The 13,005-nt window shown below is 33.7% G+C and overlaps 1 protein-coding gene across 7 annotated transcripts in view; it reads left to right on the forward strand.

Moving 5' to 3' along the window:
• The window catches only part of arhgef18b (rho/rac guanine nucleotide exchange factor (GEF) 18b), a 224,702-nt gene that overhangs the window by 50,676 nt on the left and 161,021 nt on the right, over nucleotides 1-13,005 (forward strand). For 4 of the 7 annotated variants that reach the window (XM_061976196.1, XM_061976189.1, XM_061976191.1 and 1 more), the window contains 2 exons: nucleotides 8,786-8,854; nucleotides 10,532-10,643. In XM_061976196.1, coding sequence (XP_061832180.1) covers nucleotides 8,786-8,854; nucleotides 10,532-10,643 — 181 coding nt within the window. The remainder of the gene's footprint in view (nucleotides 1-8,785; nucleotides 8,855-10,531; nucleotides 10,644-13,005) is intronic. The other 3 variants (XM_061976190.1, XM_061976194.1, XM_061976195.1) reach the window with 2 other exon arrangements.

Here is a 13,005-nt window from a genome sequence, read left to right on the forward strand (position 1 = left end):
TTTATCCAGGAAATACTACCAGTAGCAGATGTAAGATACCATTTGGTTCTTAATAATACTAATTTATACCAATTTATATGCAATTTGTGGGAAATATATTATAATTTATTCATATTTTCATGCTTTGTCAGTGACCCAAAACTCCCAGAACCCATAAGAATTTTATTAAATTAAAGATTTCAGTTTTCAAGAAATGTTCCGACCTTAAATTTCAAGTCAGTGTACAAGAGTTCCAAACGTTTTCTCCTATCTTGCTCGCTATGCATCGAAGTCCTGTTCTCCGTAGGTGGTATTTACCATTTTTCTGAAGGGGAGTCAGATCTCGAAGAGTCATTCCTTCCAAAGAGCCGTTCAAAAGGACTGGCTCTTTTTTTTTAAGATTTTTTTTTCACAAGTTAATCCTTTTTATCCAGGAAATACTACCAGTAGCAGATGTAAGATACCATTTGGTTCTTAATAATACTAATTTATACCAATTTATATGCAATTTGTGGGAAATATATTATAATTTATTCATATTTTCATGCTTTGTCAGTGACCCAAAACTCCCAGAACCCATAAGAATTTTATTAAATTAAAGATTTCAGTTTTCAAGAAATGTTCCGACCTTAAATTTCAATTAGTGTACAAGAGTTCCAAACGTTTTCTCCTATCTTGCTCGCTATGCATCGAAGTCCTGTTCTCCGTAGGTGGTATTTACCATTTTTCTGAAGGGAGTCAGATCTCGAAGAGCCATTCCTTCCAAAGAGCCGTTCAAAAGGACTGGCTCTTTTTTTTTTTTTAGAATTTTTTTTCACAAGTTACTCCTTTTTATCCAGGAAATACTACCAGTAGCAGATGTAAGATACAATTTGGTTCTGAATAATTCTAATTTATACCAATTTATATGCAATTTGTGGGAAATATATTATAATTTATTCATATTTTCATGCTTTGTCAGTGACCCAAAACTCCCAGAACCCATAAGAATTTTATTAAATTAAAGATTTCAGTTTTCAAGAAATGTTCCGACCTTAAATTTCAAGTCGGTGTACAAGAGTTCCAAACGTTTTCTCCTATCTTGCTCGCTATGCATCGAAGTCCTGTTCTCCGTAGGTGGTATTTACCATTTTTCTGAAGAGAGTCAGATCTCGAAGAGTCATTCCTTCTAAAGAGCCGTTCAAAAGGACTGGCTCTTTTTTTTTAAGAATTTTTTTTCACAAGTTACTCCTTTTTATCCAGGAAATACTACCAGTAGCAGATGTAAGATACCATTTGGTTCTTAATAATACTAATTTATACCAATTTATATGCAATTTGTGGGAAATATATTATAATTTATTCATATTTTCATGCTTTGTCAGTGACCCAAAACTCCCAGAACCCATAAGAATTTTATTAAATTAAAGATTTCAGTTTTCAAGAAATGTTCCGACTTTAAATTTCAAGTCAGTGTACAAGAGTTCCAGACGTTTTCTCCTATCTTGCTCGCTATGCATCGAAGTCCTGTTCTCCGTAGGTGGTATTTACCATTTTTCTGAAGGGAGTCAGATCTCGAAGAGTCATTCCTTCCAAAGAGCCGTTCAAAAGGACTGGCTCTTTTTTTTTTTTAGAATTTTTTTTCACAAGTTAATCCTTTTTATCCAGGAAATACTACCAGTAGCAGATGTAAGATACAATTTGGTTCTGAATAATCTCATTTATTTATTATTATTATTATTATTATTTTTTTTTTTTTTTCTTTGAATGAATAATTCTAATTTATACCAATTTATATGCAATTTGTGGGAAATATATTATAATTTATTCATATTTTCATGCTTTGTCAGCGACTAGGGATGGGCACCATTCACATTTGAACCAATACAGTACCAATTCACTCGATACCAGTACTCAATGGTATCAATTTGTGTTCCTTTTGTGTGTGTTAATAATGATTGTTTTTGATAATAAGTATCATTTTTATTCTAAATTTCAAAATGAGATAATAACTTGTTTAATTACCCTATTCCTGAGTCCCATTTGCAAGTATTACAATACGACACTAGATGGCAGTAGTGTATAGTTTATGGTGTCATTGCGGAATCCAGTCTTGTTGCGCCCTAAAAAGCGTTAATACTGTAAGTGTCGCACTTATTACGCATTTGATTGTAACGTGCATCTTGAGTTGTAGTTTTCATGAACAAATTTTGGAGGCGTCGAAATCGCCATGTAAAATCGCTAATGCTAATCAATAGCATGCCAATAGCAAAGGCAATGTATTTTAGCATCAAGCTAGCACATTTTTGGAAATTTTTGAGTTTTACTTTACTTATGACTGTTAGGTGCTGCTGGAGTTGGCGAACCGGGCGTGACGTAACTTGGCACTGTTGGATTTTACGTGACTCGGGGTTGGGTCGGTGCCAAAAAAAAAAAAAAAAAAAAAGTACCGGATCCAGTACCCGTCCCTAGGTGACAAATATGACAGTAGCATTAGCAACGATGCTGTCAAATCGGTTTTCTCGTCCTTCACTCAAAAGAGCCGTTCAAAAAACTCGGTTCGTTCGTGAAAGTCACATCACTAATGTTCTTTCTTGACTTTTGAACCCAGTCTAAAATTCTGCTTTTGCACCTGCTAAATTAGATTTTTTTTTTTTTAAATAGCATGCTAATGTTAGCATGCTGAAATGCTAACTGCAACAAGTACCAAAATGTAATACTCTGAGGTGTGTAAGTGAAAAGTTTGTTTAAAATGCCAGCATGTTAACATTAGCGTGCGTCAAATACCAAAATATGATTGCTTAAAAAAAGCGAGCATAATAATGTTAGCACGCTAACAGGTATCGTCAGGTAACAACAAATTTGACGCAAAATTAACAAAAAAGTTGCCATGATAACATGACTATGCTAACTCTCTAACAGTAACATGTTTACAGTTAGCATTTGTGAAATACCAAAATATATGATCAAATTAGATGAAAAATGTTAGCATACCCTAATGATAACTGTAACATGCATCAAGTACCAAAACTGTTCTGAGGTGCTAACATTAGCATGCATCAAGTACCAAAATATGTACACCTACAAAATTGGCAAAACACTAGCATTCTAACAGTATCATGCTAACAATAGTGTGCTTACAGTTAGCATTGGTGATACAAAATGATGTGACCTTACATCTGCTAAATTAGATTAAAAAAAACTAGCATGCTAATGTTAGCATGCCAAAATGCTAACTCTTTTTTTTTTGCTATCTGTACCAAATGATATGACATTACACCTTCTAAATTAGATTAAAAAAACAAGCTTGCTAATTCTAGCATGCTTAAATGCTAACTCTCTTTTAATTCTTTTGTATTTTTTGCTAACTCTACCAAATGATATGACCATACACCTGCTAAATTAGATAAAAAAAAACTAGCATGCTAATTCTAGCATACTAAAACGCTAACTCTTTTTTTTTTGCTAACTGTACCAAATGATATGACCTTACACCTGCTAACTTAGATTAATAAAACTAGCATGCTAATTCTAGCATGCTAAAATGCTAACTCTTTTTTTTCTCTTTCTTTTGCTAACTGTACCAAATGATATGACCTTACACCTGCTAAATTAGATTAAAAAAAACTAGCATGCTAATTCTAGCATGCTAAAATGCTAACTCTTTTTTAAGTTTTTTGTATTTTTTGCTAACTCTACCAAATGATATGACCTTACACCTACTAAATTAGATTAAAAAAAACTAGCATGCTAATTCTAGCATGCTAAAACGCTAACTCTTTTTTTTGCTAACTGTTCCAAATGATATTACCTTACACCTGCTAACTTAGATTAATAAAACTAGCATGCTAATTATAGCATGCTAAAATGCTAACTCTTTTTTTTCTCTTTTCTTTGCTAACTGTACCAAATGATATGACCTTACACCTGCTAAATTAGATTAAAAAACTAGCATGCTAATTCTAGCATGCTAAAATGCTAACTCTTTTTTAATTATTTTGTATTTTTTGCTAACTCTACCAAATGATATGACCTCACACCTGCTAAATTAGATAAACAAACTAGCATGCTAATTCTAGCATGCTAAAACGCTAACTCTTTTTTTTGCTAACTGTACCAAATGATATGACCTTACACCTGCTAAATTAGATAATAAAAACTAGCATGCTAATTCTAGCATGCTAAAACGCTAACTCTTTTTTTTTTGCTAACTGTACCAAATGATATGACCTTACACCTGCTAAATTAGATAATAAAAACTAGCATGCTAATTCTAGCATGCTAAAACGCTAACTCTTTTTTTTGCTAACTGTACCAAATGATATGACCTTACACCTGCTAAATTAGATTAAAAAAAACTAGCATGCTAATTCTAGCATGCTAAAATGCTAATTCTTTTTTAATTTTTTTGTATTTTTTGCTAACTCTACCAAATGATATGACCTTACACCTGCTAAATTAGATAATAAAAACTAGCATGCTAATTCTAGCATGCTAAAACGCTAACTCTTTGTTTTTGCTAACTGTACCAAATGATATGACATTACACCTGCTAAATTAGATTTAAAAAACTAGCATGCTAATTCTAGCATGCTTAAATGCTAACTCTCTTTTAATTCTTTTGTATTTTTTGCTAACTCTACCAAATGATATGACCTCACACCTGCTAAATTAGATAAAAAAACTAACATGCTAATTCTAGCATGCTAAAATGCTAACTCTTTTTTAATTTTTTTGTATTTTTTGCTAACTCTACCAAATGATATGACCTTACACCTGCTAAATTAGATAATAAAAACTAGCATGCTAATTCTAGCATGCTAAAACGCTAACTCTTTTTTTTGCTAACTGTACCAAATGATATGACCTTACACCTGCTGAATTAGATTTAAAAAACTAGCATGCTAATTCTAGCATGCTAAAACGCTAACTCTTTTTTTTTTGTGCTAACTACCAAATGATATGACCTTACACCTGCTAAATTAGATAATAAAAACTAGCATGCTAATTCTAGCATGCTAAAATGCTAACTCTCTTTTAATTATTTTGTATTTTTTGCTAATTCTACCAAATGATATGACCTTACACCTGCTAAATTAGATAATAAAAACTAGCATGCTAATTCTAGCATGCTAAAATGCAAACTCTTTTTTAATTTTTTGCTAACTCTACCAAATGATATGACCTTACACCTGCTAAATTAGATAATAAAAACTAGCATGCTAATTCTAGCATGCTAAAACGCTAACTCTTTTTTTTTTTTTGCTAACTGTACCAAATGATATGACCTTACACCTGCTAAATTAGATTTGAAAAAACTAGCATGCTAATTCGAGCATGCTAAAATGCTAACTCTTTTTTTTCTCTTTTTTTTTGGCTAACTGTACCAAATTATATGACCTTACACCTGCTAAATTAGATTTAAAAAACTAGCATGCTAATTCTAGCATGCTAAAATGCTAACTCTTTTTTTATTCTTTTGTATTTTTTGCTAACTCTACCAAATAATATGACCTTACACCTGCTAAATTAGATAATAAAAACTAGCATGCTAAAATGCTAACTCTTTAAAAAAAAAATTGTATTTTTTGCTAACTCTACCAAATGATATGACCTTACACCTGCTAAATTAGATAATAAAAACTAGCATGCTATTTCTAGCATGCTAAAACGCTAACTCTTTTTTTTTTGCTAACTGTACCAAATGATATGACATTACACCTGCTAAATTAGATTAAAAAAACTAGCATGCTAATTATAGCATGCTTAAATGCCAACTCTCTTTTAATTATTTTGTATTTTTGCTAACTCTACCAAATGATATGACCTTACACCTGCTAAATTAGATTAAAAAAAACTAGCATGCTAATTCTAGCATGCTAAAATGCTAACTCTTTTTTAATTTGTTTGTATTTTTTGCTAACTCTACCAAATGATATGACCTTACACCTGCTAAATTAGATAATAAAAACTAGCATGCTAATTCTAGCATGCTAAAAGGCTAACTCTTTTTTATTTTTTTTGTATTTTTTGCTAACTCTACCAAATGATATGACATTACACCTGCTAAATTAGATTAAAAAAACTAGCATGCTAATTATAGCATGCTTAAATGCCAACTCTCTTTTAATTATTTTGTATTTTTTGCTAACTCTACCAAATGATATGACCTTACACCTGCTAAATTAGATTAAAAAAAAAACTAGCATGCTAATTCTAGCATGCTAAAATGCTAACTCTTTTTTAATTATTTTGTATTTTTTGCTAACTCTACCAAATGATATGACCTTACACCTACTAAATTAGATTAAAAAAAACTAGAATGCTAATTCTAGCATGTTAAACGCTAACTCTTTTTTTTTTGCTAACTGTACCAAATGATATGACCTTACACCTGCTAACTTAGATTAATAAAACGAGCTTGCTAATTCTAGCATGCTAAAATGCTAACTCTTTTTTCCCCTCTTTTTTTTGCTAACTGTACCAAATGATATGACCTTACACCTGCTAAATTAGACTAAAAAACTAGCATGATAATTCTAGCATGCTAAAATGCTAACTCTTTTTTAATTTTTTTGTATTTTTTGCTAACTCTACCAAATGATATGACCTTACACCTGCTAAATTAGATAAAAAAAACTAGCATGCTAATTCTAGCATGCTAAAACACTAACCCTTTTTTTTTTGCTAACTGTACTAAATGATATGACCTTACACCTGCTAACTTAGATTAATAAAACTAGCATGCTAATTCTAGCATGCTAAAATGCTAATTATTTTTTTTTTTAAATTGTATTTTTTGCTAACTGTACCAAATGGTATGATTTTACACCTGCTAAATTAGATTTAAAAAACTAGCATGCTAATTCTAGCATGCTAAAATGCTAACTCTTTTTTAATTCTTTTGTATTTTTTGCTAACTCTACCAAATGATATGACCTTACACCTGCTAAATTAGATTTAAAAAAACTAGCATGCTAATTCTAGCATGCTAAAATGCTAACTCTTTTTTAATTTTTTTTAATTTTTTGCTAACTCTACCAAATGATATGACATTACACCTGCTAAATTAGATTAAAAAAACTAGCATCCTAATTCTAGCATGCTTAAATGCTAACTCTTTTTATTTTTTGCTAACTCTACCAAATGATATGACTTTACACCTGCTGAATTAGATTAAAAAAACTAGCATGCTAATTCTAGCATGCTAAAATGCTAACTCTTTTTTTAATTTTTTTGTATTTTTTGCTAACTCTACCAAATGATATGACCTTACACCTGCTAAATTAGATAATAAAAACTAGCATGCTAATTCTAGCATGCTAAAATGCTAACTCTCTTTTAATTCTTTTGTATTTTTTGCTAATTCTACCAAATGATATGACCTTACACCTGCTAAATTAGATAATAAAAACTAGCATGCTAATTCTAGCATGCTAAAATGCTAACTCTCTTTTAATTCTTTTGTATTTTTTGCTAACTCTACCAAATGATATGACCTTACACCTGCTAAATTAGATAATAAAAACTAGCATGCTAATTCTAGCATGCTAAAACGCTAACTCTTTTTTTTTTGCTAACTGTACCAAATGATATGACCTTACACCTGCTAAATTAGTTTAAAAAAACTAGCATGCTAATTCTAGCATGCTAAAATGCTAACTCTTTTTTAATTTATTTTTTATTTTTTGCTAATTCTACCAAATGATATGACCTCACACCTGCTAAATTAGATTTAAAAAAAACTAGCATGCTAATTCTAGCATGCTAAAATGCTAACTCTTTTTATTTTTTTATTTTTTGCTAACTCTACCAAATCATATGATTTTACACCTGCTGAATTAGATTAAAAAAAAATAGCATGCTAATGCTAGCATGCTAAAATGCTAACTCTTTTTATTTTTTTTATTTTTTGCTAACTCTACCAAATTATATGATTTTACACCTGCTGAATTAGATTTAAAAAAAATAGCATGCTAATTCTAGCATGCTAAAATGTTAACTCTTTTTTAATTACTTTGTAATATTTGCTAACTCTACTAAATAATATAACCTTACACCTGCTAAATTAGATTTAAAAAACTAGCATGCTAATTCTAGCATGCTAAAATGCTAACTCTTTTTTTAATTTTTTTGTATTTTTTGCTAACTCTACCAAATGATATGACCTTACACCTGCTAAATTAGATAATAAAAACTAGCATGCTAAAACGCTAACTCTTTTTTTTGCTAACTGTTCCAAATGATATGACCTTACACCTGCTAACTTAGATTAATAAAACTAGCATGCTAATTCTAGCATGCTAAAATGCGAACTCTTTTTTTTTCTTTTTTCTTTGCTAACTGTACCAAATGATATGATCTTACACCTGCTAAATTAGATTAAAAAAAAACTAGCATGCTAATTTGAGCATGCTAAAATGCTAACTCTTTTTATTTTTTTATTTTTTGCTAACTCTACCAAATTATATGATCTTACACCTGCTGAATTAGATTAAAAAAAACTAGCATGCTAAATCTAGCATGCTAAAATGCTAACTTTGTGTGTTAGGGCGGACACTCTAACCACTAGGCCACTGAGTCGGCATACTAGTAGTAACCATGGTGACATCCAACTTCTAGTAGACATTTTTTTTCCCCTTGCATGTTCACTCATTTGTTGCACCGTTACCGATCTTTTTTTCTTCTTTTTAAATTATAATATTTTAATGATGGTAAGAAGCCGGAAATGGACACAGTCACAATTTCCTGCATGCTTTTCTGGATTGTGTGCATTTTTTAAAAGGCGGTTTGGTCACAGTCAAAGTTTGAATTTCATTTTCCACAGAGCCAAGCAGAGAAGCAACAAAACCCACAACAAAGAGAATGTCACATGGTACGAGTTCCTGTCCAACGAGTAAGTTCACTCCTTCTCGCTCTCCGTTTTTGCCTTCAATGAGGAACTGAAACCAATAGACCTGTTCTCTTCTCTACTGGTCATTCTGGAGTTTGCATTAATATATTTGTTCTCACAAATATATTAATGCTGTTCTAGAGCTGGAGCCTATCCCAGCTGACTTGGACCATGCACTGATCACCAATCATCACACTACATACACTTATGGCCTGAGCTACTAAGATCTAACCATGTGCTAAACAGCATGTGCAATCTATGAAATAGCTTGTACTATGACAGTGTCTCCATGAATCACCATGGAGACACTGTCATATACAAACCCCAAAACCAGTCACCTTGTGTAAATGGTAAATAAAAAGAGAATACACTTTATACTACATAAAAAGTAACGTAAAATAACGCATAACGCATCATGTAGTAACGGTAACTGAGTTACTGAATATAAAAAAATAACGCGTTAGATTACTAGTTACTTTGTAACGCGTTAGTCCCAACACTGATCACTGCACGATATTACGCACCTTCGATCCCTCAGGCGGTACCGCATCAAAAAGCGACATCAGTGTGTAAAGGATATCACCACATGGCCTCGGGAACACTTCAGAAAACCCCTGTCATTAACTACAGTTGGTCGCTACATCTGTAAGTGCAAGTTAAATCTCTAATATGCAAAGCTAAAGCCATTTATCAACAACACCCAGAAACGCTTCGCTGGGCCCGAGCTAATCTAAGATGGACTGATGCAAAGTGTAAAAGTGTTCTGTGGTCTGCATACTTGCCAACCTTGAGACCTCCGAATTCGGGAGATTGGGGGGTCCGGGGGCGGAGTATATTTATAGCTAGAATTCACTGAAATTAAAGTATTTCTTATATATATATATATATATATATATATATATATATATATATATATATATATATATATATATATATAGTACAGTAATGAAAACACAGTTGTTCTACTAACTGTACTGTACTTGCCATACTTGCCAACCTTGAGACCTCCGATTTCGGGAGGTGGGGGGTGGCGGGCGCCACGCCCACACCCCCCACCTCCCGAAATCGTAGGTCTCAAGGTTGGCAAGTATGTGGTATGGGGGTGTATTAGTGCCCAAGACATGGGTAACTTACACATCTGTGAAGGCACCATTAATGCTGAAAGGTACATACAGGTTTTGGAGCAACATATGTTGCCATCCAAGCAACGTTACCATGGACGCCCCTGCTTATTTATTTTTACATTATTATTATTTTATATGTATTTGGATTATTTACTATATGTATTATTTAAAGTATATCTTTTGGGCCGCCAAAAAATATCTGGTTTTTCAGCCTCGTTTGGAACGGGCGATACTCAGTTGTAATACACTTTTCCACCACTTGTGGCAGTAATGACAATATCAAACAAACAGTGCTATGTCTGGTCGTAGAGAAGTTTTTCAGCGCAAAAATTATGACTAAGGTTGTGAAGCTGTATTTTCATCTGCACCTTATTTTATTGACAGTTAAGAAACACACTATTAATTTATACTTTGTTAATTTTGGCACAACGTAATTGTATGTGAATGTATTTTAAGTCCTTTCTTCTGCAGTATGTTTGGTTAATACTTAGTTTTCTAATCAGCCTGACCTAAGCCTAAGGTTTGTTAAATTATTATTGGACTGGAATTTGTCCAGCAGGAACGAGGAAGAGGACGATCGAGCTGAGAAGGTGGAAAAAGGTACCAAGGTGAAGCGGACGCTGAGCTCGTTGAGGAACAGGATGACAGGGTCCTTCAACAAAGAAAAGGTAAACAAGTTCAGAAACATTTTTATTAAACCTGAGGGGGTTCATGAATGGTTGGAAAAAGGTAAACACATGGAGGGTAGATTAGTCCAACAAAGTACATCTCAGATTGGATTCTTGGAGAGGTGAGTCCAGACTGAGGGTAAGATAAAAAACTTAAGAAACATGTTACACAGAAACCACAAGACTTGCAACAAAAAAGGGGAGTTGGTAGGGGGGCTGAATAAAAACCATAGAGAGCATGAACGGTTGTCATTTTCAGTATGGTCACTTTAGACAAACTCTGGTTCTGCTTGTTTGGTCAAGTGTGAACAAAGACCACGGAACCCAGGACCGGAACAGTGGTGTTGAACAGTGGTGTTGCACAGTGGTGTTGAACAGTGGTGTTGAACAGTGGTGTTGAGCAGTGGTGTTGCACAGTGGTGTTGAACAGTGGTGTTGAACAGTGGTGTTGAATAGTGGTGTTGCACAGTGGTGTTGCACAGTGGTGTTGCACAGTGGTGTTGAACAGTGGTGTCAAACAGTGGTGTTGCACAGTGGTGTTGCACAGTGGTGTTGAATAGTGGTGTTGAACAGTGGTGTTGAACAGTGGTGTTGAATAGTGGTGTTGAACAGTGGTGTTGAACAGTGGTGTTGCACAGTGGTGTTGAATAGTGGTGTTGAACAGTGGTGTTGAACAGTGGTGTTGCACAGTGGTGTTGAATAGTGGTGTTGCACAGTGGTGTTGCACAGTGGTGTTGAATAGTGGTGTTGAACAGTGGTGTTGAATAGTGGTGTTGAATAGTGGTGTTGCACAGTGGTGTTGAACAGTGGTGTTGCACAGTGGTGTTGCACAGTGGTGTTGAATAGTGGTGTTGAATAGTGGTGTTGCACCGTGGTGTTGAACAGTGGTGTTGCACAGTGGTGTTGAATAGTGGTGTTGAACAGTGGTGTTGAATAGTGGTGTTGCACAGTGGTGTTGAACAGTGGTGTTGCACAGTGGTGTTGAACAGTGGTGTTGAACAGTGGTGTTGCACAGTGGTGTTGAACAGTGGTGTTGAGCAGTGGTGTTGAGCAGTGGTGTTGCACAGTGGTGTTGCACAGTGGTGTTGAACAGTGGTGTTGCACAGTGGTGTTGAATAGTGGTGTTGATCAGTGGTGTTGAACAGTGGTGTTGCACAGTGGTGTTGCACAGTGTTGTTGAACAGTGGTGTTGCACAGTAGTGTTGAATAGTGGTGTTGCACAGTGGTGTTGAATAGTGGTGTTGAACAGTGGTGTTGAACAGTGGTGTTGCACAGTGGTGTTGCACAGTGGTGTTGCACAGTGGTGTTGAACAGTGGTGTTGCACAATGGTGTTGCACAGTGGTGTTGCACAGTGGTGTTGAACAGTGGTGTCAAACAGTGGTGTTGCACAGTGGTGTTGCACAGTGGTGTTGAATAGTGGTGTTGAACAGTGGTGTTGAACAGTGGTGTTGAATAGTGGTGTTGAACAGTGGTGTTGAACAGTGGTGTTGCACAGTGGTGTTGCACAGTGGTGTTGAAAATTAATAAAACTAGCATGCTAATTCTAGCATGCTAAAATGCTAATTATTTTTTTAATTTTTTTGTATTTTTGCTAATTCTACCAAATGATATGACCTTACACCTGCTAAATTAGATTTAAAAAACTAGCATGCTAATTCTAGCATGCTAAAATGCTACCTCTTTTTTAATTTTTTTGTATTTTTTGCTAACTCTACCAAATGATATGACCTTACACCTGCTAAATTAGATTAAAAAAAACTAGCATGCTAATTCTAGCATGCTAAAACGCTAACTCTTTTTTTTTTGTGCTAACTGTACCAAATGATATGACCTTACACCTGCTAACTTAGATTAATAAAACGAGCTTGCTAATTCTAGCATGCTAAAATGCTAACTCTTTTTTTTCTCTTTTTTTTTGCTAACTGTACCAAATGATATGACCTTACACCTGCTAACTTAGATTAATAAAACGAGCTTGCTAATTCTAGCATGCTAAAATGCTAACTCTTTTTTTTCTCTTTTTTTTTTGCTAACTGTACCAAATTATATGACCTTACACCTGCTAAATTAGATTTCAAAAACTAGCATGCTAATTCTAGCATGCTAAAATGCTAACTCTTTTTATTTTTTTTATTTTTTGCTAACTCTACCAAATTATATGATCTTACACCAAATTATATGATTTTACACTGTTGAACAGTGGTGTTGCACAGTGGTGTTGCACAGTGGTGTTGAACAGTGGTGTTGAAAATTAATAAAACTAGCATGCTAATTCTAGCATGCTAAAATGCTAACTCTTTTTTAATTATTTTGTATTTTTTGCTAATTCTACCAAATGATATGACCTTACACCTGCTAAAT

The sequence above is a fragment of the Nerophis lumbriciformis genome, linkage group LG14 (assembly GCF_033978685.3).
Source record: "Nerophis lumbriciformis linkage group LG14, RoL_Nlum_v2.1, whole genome shotgun sequence".
Classification (NCBI taxonomy): Eukaryota; Metazoa; Chordata; class Actinopteri; order Syngnathiformes; family Syngnathidae; genus Nerophis; species Nerophis lumbriciformis.